The following is a 23,716-nucleotide window of genomic DNA, read 5'->3' on the forward strand; positions in this document are numbered from 1 at the left end:
GGAGGGGAGGAGTCAGGGGGTCACATGGTCAGCTCCTCAGTGTATGCAGGACTCTGCTGTGCTGGTTGTCATGGTGCTGATGAGGTAAAGTTTATGTATGGGGTCAGGAAGGGTTTACAATGCGGAGCAGTGTGTGTACAATGTGTACGTAGCGGAGCCGTGCGTCTACGAGGTGTACGGAGCGGAGCCGTGTGTGTACGAGGTGTACGGAGCGGAGCCATGTGTGTACGAGGTGTGTGGAGCAGAGCCGTGTGTGTACGAGGTGTGTGGAGCAGAGCCGTGTGTGTACGAGGTGTGTGGAGCAGAGCCGTGTGTGTACGAGGTGTACGGAGCAGAGCCGTGTGTGTACGAGGTGTACGGAGCAGAGCCGTGTGTGTACGAGGTGTACGTAGCGGAGCCGTGCATGTACGAGGTGTATGGAGCGCAGCCATGTGTGTACAAGGTGTGTGGAGCAGAGCCGTGTGTGTACAAGGTGTGTGGAGCAGAGCCGTGTGTGTACAAGGTGTGTGGAGCAGAGCCGTGTGTGTACAAGGTGTGTGGAGCAGAGCCGTGTGTGTACGGAGCAGAGCCGTTTGTGTACTAGGTGTACGGAGCGCAGCCGTGTGTGTACAAGGTGTGTGGAGCAGAGCCGTGTGTGTACTAGGTGTACGGAGCGCAGCCGTGTGGGTACGAGATGTGTTGAGCAGAGCCGTGTGTGTACTAGGTGTACGGAGCGCAGCCGTGTGTGTACGAGGTGTGTGGAGCAGAGCCGTGTGTGTACGAAGTGTACGGAGCAGAGCCGTTTGTGTACTAGGTGTACGGAGCGCAGCCGTGTGTGTACAAGGTGTGTGGAGCAGAGCCGTGTGTGTACTAGGTGTACGGAGCGCAGCCGTGTGGGTACGAGGTGTGTTGAGCAGAGCCGTGTGTGTACTAGGTGTACGGAGCGCAGCCGTGTGTGTACGAGGTGTGTGGAGCAGAGCCGTGTGTGTACGAGGTGTGTGGAGCAGAGCCGTGTGTGTATGATGTGTGCGGAATGGATAAGTAGAGGGGTTGATTTTAACTGATTTCGTAGATATCATGACAGAGTGAGGGAACCCTCGGCGTGTGGCACGTCAAGAGGGGTAAGCCAGGGAAGATATAAAGGGTGGCCCTAAGGAGAGAAGTGAGGGGTCACCACCTAACTCACCTGTGGCTGATCCCTTAGCTCCTTAATGTTTCCAGACAGGTCCTTTTTCCAGTGTGCGATCACGTGCCTAGACCCTGGACTAGCCCTGACTAGTGCGCAGGCCACCAAGACACTAGTCTTACTACTAATATAAAGACAATAGGAGGGAAGGGGGACAAACAAGGGAGACATTGAACAAAAACTCCAATTCTTCTCCACATAGGGAATCCACCACATCCACTGGAAAGATCTCCACAGCTTTTAATACCTCACCCTCAAGAGCGGAGCTTACAGTTGAAATGACAACCCCCTCTTGTAGAAAAGGAACAGAGTCCTCAGAACTACCCCAGGGAAACTCCTGGACAAAGCATCAGCTTTGACTGTCTTAACCCCTGGACGGTAAGTGACAAATTAAACCTGCTGTGAGTATATTAAATTTTTGGAGGAGTTTTTATCTCCTCTTTTTGTTGCTATTTTTTGATATTTATTAGTGTAGGGACCCACAAGCATGAGGATCCGTGATGAGGATTGTGGGCTTATGTACATTGGCCAATTTACTAACTAATACCTCATATATATTTAATATATTTTTTGCACTTTTTTTAACACGGGGTGCAGCCGGGCCTCTTAATACGGCCGTGCATAGTGGAGTCTCTGTCCCTTGTGTGCTGCAGTGAGTAGTGTCCGGGTAACCCGCCTAACCTAATAGTAAGGGCGTGATAATAGGTTGCTGGCTGGATACCATGCACATACGAGTGTGAACAGTGCCCTATGCGCGCCACTAGTGTGCAATTTACCTTGCACCTGTGAAGTGTCCATCATGTTGAGAGGTTTGTCTGCATCCTGTTGGTGCATTAGATGTTGGCCTGGGCTAACTGGACTGGTTGCCCTCTTTTTTGCTGTGAGTATATACAAATTAAACCTGGTAAAAAAAAAAGACCACCTCGCTTGTCTAGGATTGAGACATCTAGTGGATTCGAAATACAACAGATTTTTATGGTCAGTAGTCACCACGACAGTGTGAGCTGCCCCCTCAAAAAATGACGACACTCCTCAAAAGCCAACTTAATGGTCAAATGTTCCCTATTACCAATATCATAGTTCTTTTCGGCTGACAACAATTTCAGAGATGTAATCTTTCATAGCTTGTCTTTCAGGGTCAGAAGGATTGTATAACCTGGTCTTGGGTAGTTTTGCTCTCAAGAGCAAATTAATGGGGCAGTCATACACACGGTGAGGAGGTGTTCCTGACAAAACATCCTCAAAATCGAACAGAAAAGAGTTAAATATTTGTAGAGGTAAGTATTCAGGCAATTCTTCTTACAGAAATGACTCCACCTATTTCTAAGGACTACCAGTCAATTACATGATTGTGCATAACCAACCAGGGAAGACCCAATACAACAGGGATGGAAAGACCTTCAAGGACGTAGTGAAGAGCCACTATGCGAAAGTTTGTTATGCAGAACTGGCATAAAACTCCCCTGACCAAGGGGCGCAGAGTCAATGACAAATATAAGAATAGATTTTGCCAGCTACAGGAGAAACCATGGGTCTGAGCAAACTCAGAATCCACCATATTAGCTTCCACCCCACTAACCAAGAGGACAAAAATGATCTCAGTTTTCGAACCAAAGACCACTTCTGCAGGCCCAAGTTGTAATCCTTTACACAATCTGGGGTCAGAAGTTGTCCAGCATTTTTCTTTTTTTTTTTGCTTAGTGATGGAAGGACAAGCCCCGATAAAGTGGCCCTATTTACTGCAAAATCTTACGATGTACCCCATGAGACTCAGGCTGAGGAGAGGTCCACCTATCTGTATGGGTTCATCAGTGCAGATGGGTGAGACTTCACACCTACAGAGTACCACTGGAAATGGAGTCAACATGGGTCTGTCCCTGAGGCGTTTATCAATCTGTATGGAAAAGGCTATTGTGGCCTCTAAAGACTCAGGAGTTTCATATAATACCAAAGCATCCTTTAATATTTCTTGACAGACCCTGGCAAAAATGGCTTCTTAGAGCAGGGTCATTCCACCTGGTGTCAGTAGCCCACCTACAAAACTCTAAACAAAACTCCTCTGTGGGCCAGTTCCCCTCCCCCCCCCCCCCCCCCTCCTACTGAAGTTTTCGTAGTTTTGACTCTGCAAGAGAGATATAGTTAGGAACATAATAGACAGCCCAGAGCTGCAGAAAAAAACATGTACCGACAAAAATGACTGTGAGTTGGAAGGAAGGGAAAAGGCCCAGGATTGAGGATCACCTTGAAGGAGGGAGATAATAATCCCATTCTATTGTTCCTCATCCCAGGAGAATGTGGAAGAAGCTTGAAATAAAGTTTGCTAGACTCACAGAAAAACATAAACATCACGTACCACAGAAAATTTATCTTGGAGATCCACCTTAGGTTCCGGTTCAGCCTGGTTGGCTGCCAAGAACAACAGACCCGAGGACTGCTGCTGCAAAAAAGTCAGACCGCAGATCTGTCAGATTTAGAGACAGACTCTGCAACTGATCAGCAAGAGCAGTGACAAGATTCATGTAAATATCTTGTAAAAACGTGGGTCGGAGTGAGAGAATGCCGTGCTGCACAAGAGGAGGGGTAAACTAGGGAAAATGTAAAGGAAGGCACTGATGAGAGGGGGAGGGTAGAGGGGTCACGACCTAAGTCACCTGTGGCTGATCCCTGAGCTCCCTAACGTCTAGATAGGTCCTTCCCCCACTAGCACAATCACATACCAAGGCCCTGGCTGACCCTGGATGAGCCCTGACTAGTGTACAGGACACCAAGACACTAGTCTTAGTAATAATATAAAGACCACATGAGGGAAGAGGGAAAAACAAGGGAGAGAGATTCAACAAAAATTAAAAAAATTTTCTCCAGAGAGAACAATGTTGATTTTCTTGGTCCTGAGGAAGGGGACTGGATCCCAGAAATGCGTCGACCTATAGAATAAAGATATCTATTTTAATCAATAAAATTATTTTTATTGGCGGCAGCGTGGCAATATATCAATTTTTTTTTTTCTCCAGCACTGACAAACATACAGGGTTATACTACATTTAGGAAGGACAGGAAAGACAAAAAAGGTGGTGGGGTGTGTATATTTATCAAATCTAACCTAAAACCTGTGTTGAATGATGACATTGGGGGGAACTGCAACAATATAGAGTCAGTATGGGTAAATGTACATGGGGAGGGGAATAATGGAAAAATTTTAATTGGAGTTTGCTATAAGCCTCCTAACATACCTGAACAAATTCTTATTATGGGGAATTTCAACTATCCAGACATACAGTGGGACATAGAATCTTCTGGTTGTGCTAAAAGCTGTAAGTTCTTATCTACTATTAAAGACAATTTCCTCTCTCAGATGGTAGATGAACTGACCAGGGGAGATAATTTGCTATATCTGGTCCTGTCAAATAGACCGGATACAATTTCAGATCTACAGGTCCGGGAGCACTTGGGCAATAGCGATCATAATATGGTAAGCTTCAAAGTAATATTCAATAGAACATTTCAAAGGGGAAATGCTAAAACCTGGAATTTTAGGAAAGCTGATTTCAACAAATTAAGGGAAGAGCTAAACAAAGGGAGTTTAAAATCTTAAAGGCTGAGAATACAGAAATAGCATTTCAGGAGTATAAAGATATCAATAGGAAATACAAAAAAGAAATCAAACAAGCAAAATTAGCTACTGAAACAAAAATCGCCAAGGACATTAAAATAAATCTCCAAATCTTTTATAAATATATTAATGCCAAAAGGAAAACAGTATCGGCCCCTTAAAATATAATAACAAATTAGTTATAGAGGACAAACAAAAGACAGATATTAAATAGGCATTTCTCATCTGTGTTCATCAAGGAACTGACTGTACCAGGGATCATTCAACAAGTGTAAAATCAAAGTTCACCACCCAATATAATTCATTTAACACAAGAAGAAGTACGCCTACGTCTGAGTAAATTAAACATTGACAAATCCCCAGGACCAGATGGCATTCATCCACGAATATTGAGGGAATTGAGCTCCGTAATCAACAGACCGCTGTATCTCATCTTTTTAGACTCACTTGTAACAGGGTGGGTGCCTCAGGATTGGAGGATTGCTGATGTGGTACCGATATTTAAGAAAGGTAAGAGGGTAGATCCAGGCAACTACCGTCCAGTAAGCCTGACATCAGTAGTGTGCAGAGTTTTTGAGGGCATTTGAAGGGATGACATGCAAAAATATATTGCAGAAAATAATATAATAACTGACAAAGAGCATGGATTCATGAAAGATAAGCCGTGTCTAACCAACCTGTTGGGGTTCTATGAGGGGGTAAGTGCAAACCTGGATATTAGTAATGCAGCTGATGTGATTTATTTGGACTTTGCAAAATCATTTGATACTGTACCACATAATAGCCTTATACTAAAGCTCCAGAAGCAAGGACTAGGGGAAACTATATGCAACTGGGTAAAGAATTGGCTAAAAGATAGGAAACAAAGAGTAGTCATAAATGGTACATTCTCTAAATGGGCTATAGTCAGCAGTGGGGTGCCGCAGGGATCTGTGCTAGGACCGATCCTTTTTATCTCTTTATTAATGACCTTGTGGATCGGATTGATATATATGTAGGATATTAAAAACTGACCTTGATAGTACAAAATTACAAAAAGATCTGGATAAGATGTCAGAATGGGCAGATACTTGGCAAATGAGATTTAATGTTGATAAATGTAAAGTAATGCACCTAAGACGGAGTAATCCTATAACTGCGTATACATTAAATGGAAGTAAACTCGGGACTACAGAACAGGAGAAGGACTTGGGTATTCTCATTACAAATAAGCTGAGCAATAGTATTCAATGTCAGGCAACAGCTGCTAAAGCAAACAAGATTTTAGGGTGTATAAAAAGAGAGATTAGATCCCGTGATCCCAAAGTATTGTTACCCCTCTATAAATCACTTGTAAGGCCACATCTGGAGTATGGAATCCAGTTTTGGGCTTCATATTTTAAAAGCGACATTCATAAGTTAAGGGGGCTTTACACGCAACGACATCGCTAACGAGATGTCGTTGGGGTCACTGAATTCGTGACGCACATCCGGCCTCATTAGCGACGTCGTTGTGTGTGAAACGATAAAAAATACTCACCTAATCGTTGATCGTTGACACGTCGTTCTAATCCCAAATATCGTTGCTGTTGCAGGATGCAGGTTGTTTTTCGTTCCTGAGGCAGCACACATCGCTACATGTGACACCCCAGGAACGAGGAACAACACCATACCTGCATCCTCCGGCAACGAGATGGGCGTCACTTTCTTTCGGCTGCTCTCCGCCCCTCCGCTTCAATTGGACGGCTGCCGTGTGACGCCGCACGAACCGCCCCCTTAGAAAGGAGGCGGTTCGCTGACCACAGCAACGTCGCTAGGCAGGTAAGTACGTGTGATGAACAACCTCCACTTCAAAAATATTATGTATTGCAAAGTGTGCACAGTACCAACATTCCAAGCTGTACTATTGAAAAAATGAGATTTTTGGCAAAAAATTGCAATTTTTCGAGCCACCCCGCCAACGTCACGGCAAATCTCCTGGGGCAGTCCTAACACTAAAATATTTTTATTTTTTTTTATTTAAAGTGTGCCATGTGGCCTCACATATGCAAAATTAGGACTGCACAGCACGTACCTTGTGCTTTTCAGTCACCGTCTCCATGACTGATTCATGGTTGTGGGCGGGACAGGCCCGAGCACATGCTGCTTAGAATAAATAGCCAGTGGACGGGGTTGGATGGCAAGTGTGAACAGCCACCAACCGCCAAAAATCAGGACAGATGGAAAAATAAACATGAGGTGCACTGCAAGATGAGAATCAACTGGGACCCTATATAACAAGAAAAAACAGCATAAAAACAACCTCTACTTCAAAAATATTATGTATTGCAAAGTGTGCACAGTACCAACATTCCAAGCTGTACTATTGAAAAAATGAGATTTTTGGCAAAGTACGTGTGATGGGTCATAGCGATGTTGTGCTTCACGGGCAGCGATTTGCCCGTGACACACAACCGACGGGGACGGGTGCTTTCACCAGCGACATCGCTAGCGATGTCGCTGGGTGTAAAGCAGCCTTTAGAGTCAGTTCAAAGGTGGGCAACTAGACTACTACAAGGAATGGAAGGCCTCCCATATGATGACAGGTTGAAAAAGTTAGATATGTTTAGCTTAGAAAAAAGACGTCTCATTTATTTGTATAATGTTTAGCTTAGAAAAAAGACGTCTCAGAGGAGATCTCATTTATATGTATAAATACATGTGTGGTCAATATAAAGGACTGGCACATGACTTATTTCTTCCAGAGACAATACTAAGGACCAGGGGGCATACATTGCTAGTGGAAGAAAAGCGATTTCGGCAGCTAAATAGAAAAGGGTTCTTTACAGTTAGAGCAGTCAGACTGTGGAATGCCCTACCACAAGAGGTAGTAATGGCAGATACTATAACAGCTTTTAAATAAGGGCTGGATGATTTCCTCAGTACACACAACATTGTTGGTTATAAATGACTTAGTGACCAAATGTAGAACTGGTGGAGGAAGGTTGAACTAGATGGACCTAGGTCTTTTTTCAACCTAAATAACTATGTAACTATGTAACATACTGACAGATCAGCATATTCCTGTCCAAAATTGGACGGCTGAACTTTCATTCACTGCATCCAGACACACCAGTAAGTGACAGTAGGTTTCTCAGTGTGTGAGATATAAGGATACAGCTCTGACCTCCTGGTTTTACCTCTTATATAATTAGATAATGCTGATATAGAGTACAGATGACTAACATCTTTCAGATAAGGTTGCAGCACATATTAGTTTATCTGTGTGACATTGCAAACCCTTCTATCTCCTTCTCTCCTCTTATAATACTGCCAGCTCTGCTATATTGCTCTGCTGTATTGCCCCTCTTCCTCACTGCCTGTCCAGAGGTGAGAGCTCAGCTTGTAAGCTCAGGATGAACAATGCCATAAATCCCAACCAGATAAACTGATGATACACTACACAATGTCACTTATAATTGTACACATAGAGCATGAATGGAAAATAAATTTACCCTGATATGTAGCAATACATTTGTGTTAGTCTATTCTTTATCTGACATTCTGTACCGTGGACGCTCTGGATGCAGAATGCTACTGTATACATTCCACTCAATAAAATATACACAATTAAATATCAATTTGCACTGAAAGATGATGATATGTAGGAGGACAACTAGCTGTCAATTTTATGCCCTGCCTGTATCTTGGATAACTCCTTGTCCACCTCTTCTCTAACATCCTGCTGCATGTGACATTGCTATTGAGGGTCTTCAGCAGCCCCAAAACAGTGAAAAACATGTAGAAGTTGCTGTTATTCTACCACCTCTTGTTGCATCCTGGTCATTGCCTGGCTACTAGAAATATGATGAAAATAAAAAGTAGCAGGACAACTTGAGCTTTGCTTGAATTGATGTCAACTTTGCTTTTCCAATGTGGTGCACAAGGCTTGCTGCTATAGTCTCTGGTTTAAATAAAGTACAGCCACCTGTGCTTGCACCTGTTCACTATTCAATAGAAAGGCGAAGAACTTGTGTTTGGCCTCTTTCCTCTCTTAACACTGGTAATTCATCTAAAATAGCAGCACAATATTCCATTAAAAAATTATTTGATCTTTATTGATTAAATTGCAGCTGATAAGAGACATGTACAAAGTTAGTGTTGAGAAAACAATAAACACTTTTGGGCTGACACATTTGGGGTAGCCCTCATTCATTGCCCACAAACAATATACAATACTTTTAAACTTTGTGGCAATTGTGGCTTTATCCCTCCACTTCCTGTACATTACGTAAATACTACTATATATATATTCCATGCAATTGATTATAAAAATACAAAATGACACATACACATATATTAGAAATAAAAAGGAGATAGGAATATAGAATAAACTAACCAATTATTAAGACCAGTCGGGTAGATAAAATTAAAAATTAAGGTCCAAAAAGCATCTCTATTCAGGCGCGCCCTCCTCTGATCTCCACCCCAAACTAGTCTTTTATCTCGTTCTGTAAAACATGTACCACATTCAGGACATGAATAAGGAATCTGCACTGTTTTGATGGTCAAGTGGCTTCTCTCCGGTGTGACTTCTTCGATGTGTAACAAGACCCGACTTGTGTTTAAAACTTTTTCCACATTCTGAACATGAAAATGGCTTCTCCTCTCTATGGATTTTTTGATGATCAACAAGATTTGGTTTCCGAGAAAAACATTTCCCGCATTCTGAGCATGAAAATGGCTTCTCTCCTGTGTGAGTTTTTTCATGGTCAACAAGATTTACTTTCTGAGAAAAACGTTTCCCACATTCTAAACATGGATATGGCTTCTCTCCTGTGTGACGTTTCTGATGCACAACAAGATGTGATTTTCGTATAAAACATTTCCCACATTCTGTGCATAAGAACGGCTTTTCACCAGTGTGAATTTTCTCATGTGTAGCAAGATCTGACCTCTTTTTAAAACATTTCCCACATTCTGAACATGAAAATGGCTTCTCCCCTGTGTGAGTTTTTTGATGGTCAACAAGACTTGATTTTCGAGAGAAAAATTTCCCACATTCTAAACATGAAAATGGCTTCTCCCCACTGTGACTTCTCTCATGTCTAATGAAATGGGATGGACAGTTAAAACTTGCTCCACATTCTAAACATGAGTACCGCTTCTCCCCAGTTAGACTTCTCTCATATGTAATCAGGTGTGATTTCTCTGTAAAACATTTCCTGCAAATAGAACATGAAAATGGTTTCTCCCCAAGTTGAATTTTTCGATGCTCAAAATTATATGATTTCCATGTAAAACATTTCTCACATTCTGAACATGGAAATTCCTTTGCTTCTGTCTGACTTTTCTCAGGTTTAACAAGATTTGATATATCTATGTAACATTTTCCACATTTTAAACATTCCAATACATTCTCCCCTTCGTCAGATCTTTCATGTTCAACATCCAGTCTATTATTTTCTTTATCAGTCTGTGATAGATCAGAAGATAGGACATGTTGAAAAGGATTAGATGAGAGATCTTCCGTTTCAATGGTTGATGGTAAATCTGGGATAATGGCATACTCTTCATCTTCTTGTTTGATACTATCATCTGCTTTGAAATCTGAAGATATCACATATCCTTTTGAACTGGTCCAGTCACCTGTCGACAATAAAACCGATTATTTTTATATAATAGAATCTTAATTCATATTTTAATATTGTTTTGTAAACATTTTCATGCAAACTGCAGACCATATAGAAAAATTAAAACTCAATAAGAGGCACAAAATCGTGACAAACGCAGCCATCTGCCAAAACACTGTATTGTGTCATGTAGTGTTATTAATTTGGTTAAGAAATATCGGGACCACAACTTTACATTTTTTTAAGCCTTGCCAATTCATGAATACAAATTGTACAATTATTAAAAGCTTAGAAACATCCCATAATACCCTTGCATATTTATATGAAAATTTGAATTCTCGAGAAAACACATTTTTGTAATTTCGCTGCTCAAAATGGTACTAGCTGGCTGTCGTTTTGCTAAATTGTCAAAAAGGGCAGGCAAAGGTTAAAAAAAACAAAAAGTTACTCAATACTCCGATCTGGTGACCGCTGTTACCTGCTGTCCCTATTACGATCCCCAGCACCTTTTATTGCCGCACGTGACCATACTCCAGGCATCTTTATGCTAGACTGGATCTTTTTGCAATGAACAAGTCTGGGGCTACTCTACACATGCACATCATCTACACATACGCACTCTAGGCTGGGACTTCTGCACTCGATTAGGCCCAAAATGTTCAAGCGCTTGAGCATTATAAGGTTTCGATGTCATGCCGTACCCTGTGACATATATGACACTCATGAAAAGGGGCGTCCCAGCCTTGCATATTGGTGGGATTTCAGCACAAGGCAGCAGCAGGAAGAGACATCGAGGACAGTACAGGGGAAAATGCGCAACAGGTGTGGCCAGAGAGAGTATTAGTTGTTCTTTTTATATATATATATCTATATATATCTATATATATATATATATATATATATATATATATATATATATATATATATATATATATATATATATATATATATATATATATATATATATATATATATATATATATATATATAATGTTACATTTATCATCCTTTGGGGTCTCTTCAGACCTCTGAGCATAAGAGGCATCAAATTTATGGCAAATAAGTTTGCAACAAATTGAACTTTATAGATAATTCACATGATTTAACTAATTCCAATCTCGCCAGATCTACTCATCTCTAGTCAAGAAGTTCAGGGAGATAAGAGATTTCTTGGTCTTCATATGGCTAAGTAATATCACTTTATTAAGGTAAAGAAAAATTTATTAGCAATATTTAAGCATCTACAGTTATCAGCTCAACATAAATCCTAAGAATAGAGTTTTAATGACACAATACAGGATCTCCATTTGACACTAGCAAACCCGAGGTGCAAAGTTTAAGAAATCTCCTAGTCTGCAGCTGTAGCCTAAACCTTGAAAGGACTTATGGGATTTGCTTCATGAAGTTGCGGAATTTGTGGTCCCCAAAAGATGCCATTATAGAAATCTTGCCAGGTTCTTATGGTGAAATCATCAGTTAAGTCTCCAGAACATTGAATTGCTTGTAGTGATTGTTAGAAATCTGCATGGTTACCTTATTGTCATTACTTAAACATAAATAAATATTTGAGATCTAAGCTTGAAGACATTATGCTATGATATTTAAAGGGAATCTGTCAGCAGGTTTTTTTCTATGTAAGGTGAAGACAGCATGCTGCAAGGGTTAAAACATAGAATTCAGGGATGCCTGTCTTGTCAAGGTCCAATCTCTTATTAATTTGCTATATTTGTTTAACCAACAGGACCTCCCATAATAATAATAATAATAATAATAAATCTTTATTTCTACAGTGCCAAAATATTCCACAGCGCTTTACAATTCAGGAGGTTCATGTACAAACAAATAACAGTTATAGAAAATACAATAATTAGAGTATGGAAAAAAAGAGACAACCCTTCTCGTGACAGCTTTGGACTACAATGTCACACACATGGCAGTACGGAACGCCCCCTCCTCTGATTAACACTTCACTGTCAATGTACAATCACTACTGAGAGCCCGATGTGGGCGGGACAACTCCCTCAGCTTTGCTACATTATAAAATCTAAAAATTCTGACTGTGCCAGAACCTCTGCACCAAGTAATCTAAGTGATACGTCATTAAATTCAGGATCTCTTTGCTTACATTATGCTGCTATCAGATGAGGTAGCAAAAACCTGTTGACAGATTCCCTTTAAAATATTTTATCATCTGGTTATGTGCACTATATTCTGTGATAGGGTGTTGATCCGGGGAACTAGTTTGATTGCCATATATGGAGTTGAGAAGGAATTTTTCCCTTAATATGGAACTTATTGTCTGCCCCATGGGGTTTTTGCCTTCCTCTGGATCAACGTTAGACAATAGATTGAACTTAAGTCTATTTTATAAACTATAAAACTGTGAAAGTATCCATAACAATGTCATATTTTCATCCATATTTATTCAATATTTTCGCAGATGGGTGAATCTAAGAAACCTGAAAGACCACAGAGCTCACAACAAGTAACACAAAATGGTAACAGACAGTGAAGCGGAATCTGCGATTTCTCTGCATTTAGTGATTACTACTCACCTGGATAGTCATCTGATATAATCTCCACTTTGCACCACTCATCAGCACTCACATATGTCTCTGTAGTATTATTATGGGTCAGATCTTCATCCTGAAAAAATATTGTAAAAGTCACAGACAGATGGAGAAGTCACATCTATGATCAGCTCTAATCCTGCCATTTCCATCGTTTTCATTACACAAGTATGAAACCTAGAATACTGATGGATAAAACAACACTGAACACAAGACCTTCACAGCCGTCTACACATCATAGGGAGATTTCATGGCACCTTCTCTCCATCTACCTGATGATCCTGAAGAACATTAGGATTTTCTTCTTCACGGTCCTGTGGAAGACGAGGACGGGGACATCTCTCTGGTGTTGTCCTCTCACTGGATAGAACTGGAGGAAAAACATACAGGGACTAAATTCATTCTTTGCATACAGATAATTATAGGCTATGAGAATTTAGTCTAGTCTATTACCTGGTGATGTGAGGGACTGGGGAACTTTCATCATTACGTCCTTGTACAAATCTTTGTGTCCTTCTAAATACTCCCACTCCTCCATTGAGAAATAGACAGCGACATCCTGACATTTTATAGGAACCTGACACATACAATGATACCGTCATCCCCCCGATCCCTTCATAGCATTACTGTATAATATCCCAGCATTCCCAGCAGTGTCACCTCTCCAGTTAGCAGCTCAATCATCTTGTAGGTGAGTTCTAGGATCTTCTGGTCATTGATGTCCTCATGTATCAGGGAGTGAGGTGGAGGCCCCGCGATTGGGCTCAGGGGTCTTTCGCCTCCCTCAGACACAGGGTCCTTACAGCACTTGCTAGAGGTCTTCTTCACTACTGTGTAATCCTGGTTATGGATAGACACATTAATAAATCTCACTACAGACATTTCCAGTCAAGAGTCCTCACCTCTCCAGTTCTGTCCATCTGTTATTCCCATAGATAAGAATGATGTAATGTGACGTCATCAGAATCTCTCACCTCTCCAGTAAGCTGAAAAAGGATCTCTAGGGTGAGTTGTACTATCCTCTCCGCCATCTTGTACCTGTTTTTATCCATCTTTGACACTCAATTCTCTTATATACAAGATCCCCACTGAGAAGATCTGATATTGTAATGACCTGAATCGGAAGATTATAGGAAATAGTAAAATCATAACAAAATACAAATTTAGAAATATTAAGGGAAAGCATATGAAGAGATTTATACAAAATACAATTATATATTGTAGCAGGTTATACTAAGTAAAGAAGTTGTGAAACAATGTAAGTTTTATAAAACTTTCTGAAGAGTCACATATTTATACACAACAGGATATAGAATGGAGCAGTAATAAAGCAATTGACATGAAGCAGGACTATGAGTATGGGAAAGGGTAAAAAACCCAAACACTTGTGGCCGTAAATATTGGAGTATTTCATAAATAAGTAGTGTAAAAGACTATTTGTCTCTTGATTGAGGTCTGGTTTAGAGATGTGACGCCCTTACGAGATCTGAGGAGCACATTCCTTCATTGCTATAGAAATACATAAATCCATGTGACAATGTGACACTTTCATTCCTGAGTTTCAAAGGTCATCATAAGTTTGACTCTTCTGTCTCTCTCAGATTTGAAGTTACCTTTCAATACAAGTAATGCTGTGATCAGGGCAACAAAAATATTTATATATATATATATATATATTACCTGTGAGAGCTGTTCTTTTTTTTATTGTGTGGCAATGAAAATTAATTATTTTTCTAAATAGAGATGGGCAAACTTGCAGATGTTCGGGTTCGGCAGGTCCTGCTGAACAGAAATAAAGGCCGGTTCAGGACTGGAGTTGAACCCACATGTGAGACTGGATACTGGACCCCGTATAAGTCTATAGGGACCCGAACTTGTGTGCTCTGCAATAATGTAAGTAAGGGCTAAGGGGGTCACAAAAGGAGTCAAAATGTAGATTAAAGCAGGACAATTATGCTAACTGAGTCTCTGCGCGTCTGTCACACTGCTTCCAGGTATGCTCATTAAATATCATGCACATTCACTGCTTCCCCTGCCCACTCTATGGAACAGCGTCTGTGATTGGTTGCAGTCAGACTACCATCGTCTGTGATTGGTTGCCCTCACAGGAGCTGTCTGGGTCCCTGAAGTGGAGTGTAAAAATAAATGATTGAAAAAAACAACATAGGGTCCCCCGTCTTTTGATACCCAAAGTAGATAAAGCAGACAGCTGGAGGCTACAGCCCCCTGCTGTGTGTGTTATCTTGGCTGTGTATCAAGATACAAGGGACCTCATGCGGCTTTTCTTTCATTTATTTAAATAAATTAAAAAACAGAGTGGGTTCTCACCCAATTTTGAAAGATAAAGCAGACAGCTATGGACTGGTTTTTGCAAGCTGTTGAGGCCCATGTTTTTCGGGCCCTCCCCAGCTTAAAGAAAGCAGCCTGCAGCTGCCTAAAATTGGCGCATTCGTTCGATGTGCCAGTCCTGACGCTTACCTGGCTCATCCCAATTGCCCTGGAGCGGTGGCATTCGGGGTAATCTAAGGAGTTAATGACTGCTGTGATTTGTAAAAAAAAATAAATCACAACTCATCAAGCCCGAGTTTAGTAATGGAGAGAGGATCTATGAGACACCCCCCACTATTAATCGTGTAAGTAAAAAGAAATAAACACAAAACACAGAGAAAAGTCCTTTATTTTTTAAAAAAACACCCTCAGGTGTAACTTCAGGTGAATTAAACGCAATTTCAGATTACCAAATTAGGCTATGTTTGCATGTTAAATATTTGGTTGCAGACATTTCTGCACCAATTCTGCATCTCTTCGCAAAACAATTGAGATGCGTTTTTTGTCAGGTGATGCAGATTTGATGCAGAAATGTCTGAAACCAAATACTCAACTTGTGGACATAGCCTAATCTGGTAATCCAGCATTGAGTTCAAGGAGTTCACCTGAGGTCACCCCAGCTCAGGTTAACCCATTGAACTTAATGCTGGATTACTGGAATGCATGCGCATTACGATAATCCAGCATTGAGTTTAATACTGTCAGATTGTTGACTTTAATGGTGACAGTTAATCCGGCACAATTAAAATCAATAATCCGGTAATCCAGTAACATTGAACTCAATGCTAGATTACCAAATTTGAATTCAATGACTGGGCCGCAGCTGTGATTGCGGTGATGTCAATGAGTTCACCTGAGGTCAAAGATGGGGTACCGCGGGAACCGCTAGCTATGACTTCAGGCTACCTCACTGACACCACCGTTCTTACAGCTGCGGCTCTGTCAGTGTGTCCCAGCAGCCTCAATATTCAGTCACATTTTCTAATGTGACTGCACAATGCGGCCTAATGCGGGCTTTACACGTTACGATCTATCGTGCGATTGCACGAGCGAACTTATCCACCGCCATCGTTTGTACGTCACGGGCAAATCGCTGCCCGTGTCGCACAAAGTCGTTAAACCGCCGTCACACATACTTACCTGCTGAGCGAACTTGCGGTGGGCGGCGAACATCCTCTTCCTGAAGAGGGAGGGACGTTCGGCGTCACAGCGACGTCACCCAGCCGCCGGCCAATAGAAGCGGAGGGGAGGAGATGAGTGGGACGTAAACATCCCGCCCACCTCCTTCCTTCCGCATAGCCGGTGGGTGCCGTGGGACGTCGGTAAGCTGTGTTCATCGATCCCGGGGTGTCATACGGAGCAATGTGTGCTACCCCGGATACGATGAACAACCGGCGCCATGTTAAATAAACAATTTTTTAAAACTTAGCAACGAGTACACGACTCACGATTTGTGAGCGATTTTGCGTCGCTCAGAGGTGTCACACGAGACAATGTCGTGAATGATGCCAGATGTGCGTCACGAAAACCGTGACCCCGACGATGCATCGGACGATAGCGCGTCTCGTGTAAAGCCCGCTGAAGATGTAGCAGAACTGAGATAATCATCGGACGTCATAGTGTGGATTACATTGGACATGCAGGGGTGTTTTGGAGGTTAATAAATTAGAGAAAGAAGGGTTTTTTTGTTTGTTTTTTTTTAATAAATTTGTCTTGTGTTTTTTCTTTTTACTTACATGATTAGTAATGGGGGGTCTCATAGACCCCCTACCAGTTACTAATCCAGGGATTTGTGGCAGCTGTGATTTTTTTTTGCCAAATCACATCTGTCATTAACCCGTTATATTAACCTGACTGCCACTGCTCCAAGGCAGTCGGGATGGGGTAGGTGAAGTGCCAGGATTGGCGTATCTACTGGATACAGGCTGATATTTTTAGACTGATGGGCCAATAACTATGGGCCTCCCCAGCCTGAGAATACCAGGCCCCAACTTTCTGCGTTATCTTGACTCTTTTAAGATCAAGGGGGACGCCATATCAGTTAATTAAAAAAAACGAGTGGTGTCCCTCGTATTTTGATACACAGCCAAGATAGCGCACATGGCGGGGGCCTGTAGCTTCCAGCTGTCTGCTTTATGTGCCCTGGATATCAAAATACAGGGGACCTTACATCAATTATTTATTTCTTTTTACACCACTTCGGGGACACAGACAGCTTCTGTGAGGGCAACCAATCACAGACGCTGGCCCTAGGCAGTCTGACTGCAACTAATCACAGATGCTGTCACAAAGGGTGGGTGGCGGAAGCAGTGAACATGCATGAGATTTAAATAGCGGACCTGGACTAAGTAAATATAATTGTCCTGGTTTAATCCTCATTTTGCTTCCTTTTTTTTCTTTTTATGCAGGTGGCTGAACCTGAACAGTGACATGGACGTCCCTGAGAAGTCCGTGTTGGGAGTCCATGCACGGACACTAGGGTTCGTCCATCTCTAGTTTTAAACTTTTGTCCAGTCTCTCCAGCACATACACCCCCAGTTGGACATTTGGTACATATAATTAAGTACACCTCATTAGTTGTGGTTCAGATGAAAGTACCTGGAATCTTTCTCTTAAAAAAATGTATTATTAAAATCTTTGTTTCCAGACCACCCACTTCTGTGTTTTAGGCAGCCCAAAATCTAACTTGAATCATTATCAGAAACTCCCTGTCCTTTCCAACAGTAACATTAACATTTCCCTGCTAGTAGAAAAAATGTAAAACCTGTATGTATATAAGATAAAGATGATCAACTCATCAGGACCAGAGATGAGCAGACCCGTGGAAGTTCAGGTTCTACGTGTTCAGGCGGACTTTAGATAAAGTTCAGTTCTAGACCTGATGCTCATTGGAAGTCAATAATTGGGCTGTTTGGCTCTCCGCCTACATGCAGCCAGCCATAAACAATGCACTTTTTTGTACACACTACATCCGATAACACTGATTTTACCACCAGTGTGAGCCATTCAAGTGGCTCTCACTGGACCGACCATCGGGCAACCCAGAGCACATTGATTCTCACTCAAGTGGTTTGCATATGTAAAGCACCTGAACTCGAACAATGAATTTTTTGTAAAGTCTGTGATTAGTATTAACACTAAACTTTAAATTTCAGATAATCTCATCTCTAATCAGTACTACAAGATTCCATGAAAATTAGAATTCCATGTGAATTTGATGTGCCACAAAGTAATCGCTCTAATGGAAAATTATCACTCTAGCCCAGGAATTATGAATCTTCAAAACATTATGTGACCTGGTCTCCATCAATATGCTCTTAAAGGGAACCTGTCACCAGATTTGGGGCCTATAAGCTGCAGCCACCACCATTGGGCTCTATTATACAGCATTCTAACATAATAAAAATCACTTTATAATACTTACCTAAACGGTCGCTGCGGTGGAGTTGGGTCATATGGGCGTCTCCATTCTCTGGTACTCATCTTTCGGCCATCTTTGTCGTTTTTCTTCTGAAGCCTGTTTGCATGACGCGTCCTATGTCCTCCACACTCGCCGGCATTGAGGTTGTGCGCAGGCACACTTTAATCTGCCCTGAGTAGGGCAAATCAAATTATTGTAGTGTGCCTGCGTGGGGCCAGCGAGTGTGCATGACATAGGATGCGTCATGCACACAGGCTTCAGAAAGAGTACAAAGATGGCCGAAAGAGGAGGCGTCAGCACTGGAGAACGGAGACGCCCAAATTGCCCAACTCCACAGCAGAAACTGTTTAGGGTAAGTATTCTAAAGTGATTTTTATGTTCTACACAGCAGCCTGGGCTCTTATATACAGCATGTTAGAATGCTGTATATAAGAGCTTAGTGGTGGTGGCCGTAGCTTATAGGCCCCAAATCTGCTGACAGGTTCCCTTTAAAGGGAACCTGTCACCAGATTTTTCCCTATGCAACTAAAACTACCACCTTCTGCAGCTCCTCGGCTGCATTCTATGAAGGTGTGCTTTGTATCTGGCCCCCTTTTCAGACCACAAAAACAACTTTATAAATATTACCTTTTCGTATTTAAATTTTTTAGTAGGGCCTGAAAGGCGGGCTCTCTTTCTCCTTCGTTCCCCCCTTCTGCCGCTGTACGCCGTCCGCTCTGTTGATTTAGATTGATGACGACGGTCCCGTCATCCTCCACGCTGTGTCGAAGTCTCGCGCATGCGCCGTTATCGTAGGCCACTATCGCGGGCCTGTGCACAAACTATCCTTCGCGCGCACCTGGGATGTATTTGCTCAGGCACGAGATTTTGGGCGGGTACTAGCATGACGCTGGTGAGGTCATGCACAGCGCCGCCCATAATCTTGTGCCTGAGCAAATACATCCAGGGTGTGTGCAAGGGATAGTTTGTGCACAGGCCCGCGATAGTGGCCTACGATAATGGCGCATGCGCGAGACTTCGGCACAGCGTGGAGGATGACAGGACCATCGTCATCAATTCAATTCAACACAGGGGACGGCGTACAGCAGCAGGAGGGGAGAACGAAGGAGAAAGAGAGCCCGCCCTTTATGCCCTACTAAAAAATTTACATACGAAAAGGTAATATTTATAAAGTTGTTTATGCGGACTGAAAAGGGGGCCAAATACAAGGCATACCTTCATAAAATGCAGCCGAGGAGCTGCAGAAGGTGGTAGTTTTAGTTGCATAGGGAAAAATCTGGTGACCGGTTCCCTTTAAGCCTGGTACTCTTCAGTGTGGAGGAACTTCCACATTATTCTTCATTCCAACCACCAGCTATGTCACTTAGTCATGTGACCATGTTGTTAAAAATACAGACTTTCAAATGTAGCAAAATGTAACAACAAGCAACAGAGTTGCGCAAACATTTTGCAACTTTTGGCACTTCCAGACCAGTTTTTGCCAACTCTGACAAAATAGGCGGCCCTGAGGCGGGATGTGGATACGGAGGTGCGAGATGATGCCCTGTCACCCAACTCTTTATGAGTTGTGATACTCCTTATGCATAAATCTTACTCCAGTTATTGACTGGAGTAAGATTTGTGGTGAGGCTCACTCCACTTTTTTAAAGTGCCTGCTTAATTAAGAGGCGTGTGGCTCTTAATGAATTAGGAGCATATAATTCAATACCCCCCCTCATCAACACCGGGTGAGCAACATCAATCTTAAAAAGTTAGAGACATAGTGTTTCATTCATTCCTCTTACAGTTAACTGGTGCAGACTACAGAATATTGGAGTCCTCCACTGGTTATCTGTAAATGGAATAAATCAGCTATTATTTATAGGTCATTTGACTGGGTGGCACACACAGGATTGAGTATGGAGCACTGCTTCCCCGTATTTAAGGGGACTGGCTAGGGGAGAAAAGAGCTATGGGGCCGGGTCACATTATATGAGAAGGCAGTTATGGAGATGCTCACCTGAAAAGGTTGTGATTGTCACAAGTCAAAAAATTGCCCAGGAATATTATATCTGCTGCAGTCCTGTCGGGAAATGTAGGTGCGCCTTCTTTTCCATATCGATTAGTAAAGAAAAGAGATTGACGTTACAAAGTTCTAGGATGAAACTAGTAATTTCATAGCAGTTCTTTTTACGCGTTTTGAGCTCGCACCTAACACTTTTTGAAAAACAATGTTCTATGTAGTTTGTTTTTGAAAAAATGCTTAGTGTGAGCGCGAAACGCGTAAAAAAAAAAATAGTATGAAATTACTATTTCCATGCTGGAACTGGATCCTTTCTACAGCAGCACGGTCTACTTTGAAACGTCAATCTCCTTTCTTTACTAACATTACATTTTTTTTTTTAACTTTTTCCTTATTTCAATGATTAAAAAAGTAGACATTACATCCCCTATACATCTCCACCCCAGAGAATAAGCGTCATCTGTCCCCAAACCCAGAGTGACCTCCCCTGTATACATGAGCACATCCAGCTGTATATTACTGTACATATACACATGGTAGAGCTGGGGGAGGGGACACTATCTCCGGGAATGGAGGGGTTACTGCGCCCAGTAATGGGGAATCTCCACATACCTCCACCTGCAGAGCCGCACACTAGATATATGGCTGCTCTGTGCTTACAGGACCTGTGATGATGTCACATGGAGGGGAGGAGTCAGGGGTCACATGATCAGCTCCTCAGTGTATGTAGGACTGTGCTGGTTGTCATGGTACTGGGTGAGGGGAAGTTTATGTGTGGGGTCAGGAGGGATTTACTGTGAGGATGTAGCCGTGAGTGTTCGACGTGTATGGAGGGTAGTCATGTGTATGAGAGACACTGAAAGTGCAGTCGGTAAGGTATGAGGAGATCCAAGATAGGGCCAAGTCTGTGCTGGCCGAAGATGAGAGAATCTGTAGTAGTAGGGAATGGTCTACTGTGTCGAAGGCAGAGGACAGGTCCAGGAGGAGGAGGACAGAGTAGTGTCTTTGGCGTTTAGTAGGTCGTTGGTGACTTTAGATAGGGCAGTTTCAATGGAATGATGAGGTCGGAAGCCAGATTGTAGCTGGTCAAAGAGGGAGCAGGAAGAGAGGTGTGAGGACACAGAGAGTAGAGAGAGAAAGTAGATAAAGACTGTGAGGAAACAGAACACACCACACCATTGGGTGATACCTTTAAAAAAATATATAATACATCCAGGTAATCTGCTCACCTGAGAGAGTTGTAAAGGCACAACTCCCGTGAAACCTCAAAAATGGTTGCTGCTGCCTCGTAGATGGCACATGAACTCCACTAGGACAATTCACTGTTTTGGGCTGCGGTAACCAAAATGAATAACCTGGATTCAATAATACAATGTGTTTCCATGCCGGACTAGCGTCTTTTTCAAGTGTATAAACCAACTGTACAGAACACATAGGGCAATAAGGGTTTAAATAGCCTGGAATGGGTGCCAAAACTTACTGAAGAAACAGGAAAAGTCAAAGGTAGGGGAAGAAAGGGTCAAAGGCAGGGGAAAAGGTCTACAGTGCATCAACTCCTTTTCTCTGAAAGATCCCAAGATAACTATGCAACATAAACTCATATTGATGATCTAGTTCTGATTTGGAGTAGTGATCTGGAATAAAATACCAATTTTTTTTACAAAATTGAATAGTAATAGCTGAGGAATCATTTTCACCAATGCATATAACAGCTGCTTAAAATAGTTGAATCCGTGTCACAACCATGCGACAATCTGAGCACAGGTACGGAGAAGATGGAGAACTTAATTTCTCCATCTTCTCCATTGTCTGTGTCCAAATAAATATCATTAAGCTGTCTTGTATATTCATGATTACATGAATTTCTCAGCCCTCTCTTAGTTCTCCATTTATTTGTAATAATAATTTATTTTTTTTTTAAAAATCCTTTTTATTACAAAACTCCATATACAGATTTCCCATCTTTCGAATAATATGAATGACATCATAATTCCATAGTATAAAGTATCATAACTTCAAATCCCTAGTGCCCCCCTAAACCCAAATTCCAATATTCCAGAGAGAACCATTTTCATTTTCAGAAGAGTTCTTAAATAACAGAGTACAAAATTTGTCGAATCGGGAAGAAGAAGGCAAAAAAGAGGACTAACAATCAAGGGATTGCATCCAAATATTCTCTAATTAGAATATTTTTGGGCTACTTAAGATCTTTTGTCAGTTTCCAGGGGAACATGGTCTCAAAACTAAAGATTTCTAAAAATATCTACGGCTACGAAATGCATTTCAGTTGGATTTAACAAGGGAGGCTCCTGTTAGTGTTGGGCAAAATACAGTAATTTAGGTTATTGGTGACTCATCTGGTTCATTGTGAATAATATCAAAGAAATCCGGCACTCAGACAGGGGAATACGTGATAATTTAGTCAAAGATTAGACCTTCATCAGAATCACACAGCTGTTGATGTTGTCAGTGGGTACAGTATACAGCGCAGTGTAAATATGCAATCATGTCGCTAGGGGACTGTCACTGCAGCCCTCCACCAGTTGGGCCTTTATAGCAGAGTGGCCTAACAGAGGCCTCTCCTCAGTGCACGACATACTGTTTGACAGCCCGCATAGAGTTTGCAAAAAAAAACATGAGGGACTCCCAGACTATGAAAAATAAGATTCTCTGGTCTGTTGAGATGAAGATAGAACTTTTTGGTGATAATTCAAAGTGGTATGTGTGGAGAAAACCAGGCACTGCTCATCACGTGCCCAATCCAATCCCAACAGTGAAACATGGTAGTGGCAGCATCATGCTATGGGGGTGTTTTTCAGCTGCAGGGACAGGATGACTGGTTGTAATTAACCCTAGAACGCATACCTGGGGCCTCACAGGCCTGCTAGGTCATTTGTTTTCTATGGTAGATTGAATTGCTTGCGCATTCTAGGGTTAAAGGAAAGATAAATGCGGCCAAGTACAGAAATATCCTGGAAGAAAACCTCTTCCAGAGTGCTCTGGACCTCAGACTTGGCCGAATGTTCACC

General features: G+C 42.0%; 2 protein-coding genes and 1 long non-coding RNA gene across 3 annotated transcripts in view; 1 reads left to right on the forward strand and 2 right to left on the reverse strand.

The window, feature by feature from the left end:
- Positions 1 to 4: 4 nt before the first annotated feature.
- Positions 5 to 14,899, forward strand: LOC142312111 (uncharacterized). The gene is made up of 3 exons (XR_012754332.1): positions 5 to 84; positions 1,368 to 1,543; positions 12,807 to 14,899. It is a non-coding gene; the product is annotated as an uncharacterized LOC142312111 (long non-coding RNA).
- LOC142312109 (uncharacterized) overlaps positions 8,853 to 23,716 on the reverse strand; it is a 120,456-nt gene continuing 105,592 nt past the window's right edge. The window contains 1 exon segment of the mRNA XM_075350992.1: positions 8,853 to 10,175. Coding sequence (XP_075207107.1) covers positions 9,265 to 10,175 — 911 coding nt within the window. The 3' untranslated portion in view covers positions 8,853 to 9,264.
- LOC142312107 (gastrula zinc finger protein XlCGF66.1-like) lies at positions 13,134 to 14,916 on the reverse strand. The gene is made up of 5 exons (XM_075350990.1): positions 14,617 to 14,916; positions 13,911 to 14,050; positions 13,597 to 13,776; positions 13,390 to 13,513; positions 13,134 to 13,306 (listed from the first exon to the last, which is right to left on the reverse strand). The coding sequence occupies exons 2-5, from the start codon at positions 13,986 to 13,988 to the stop codon at positions 13,185 to 13,187; spliced, it is 504 nt and encodes a 167-aa protein (XP_075207105.1). The 5' UTR covers positions 13,989 to 14,050; positions 14,617 to 14,916; the 3' UTR covers positions 13,134 to 13,184.

The sequence above is a fragment of the Anomaloglossus baeobatrachus genome, chromosome 5, assembly GCF_048569485.1.
Source record: "Anomaloglossus baeobatrachus isolate aAnoBae1 chromosome 5, aAnoBae1.hap1, whole genome shotgun sequence".
Taxonomy (NCBI): domain Eukaryota; kingdom Metazoa; phylum Chordata; class Amphibia; order Anura; family Aromobatidae; genus Anomaloglossus; species Anomaloglossus baeobatrachus.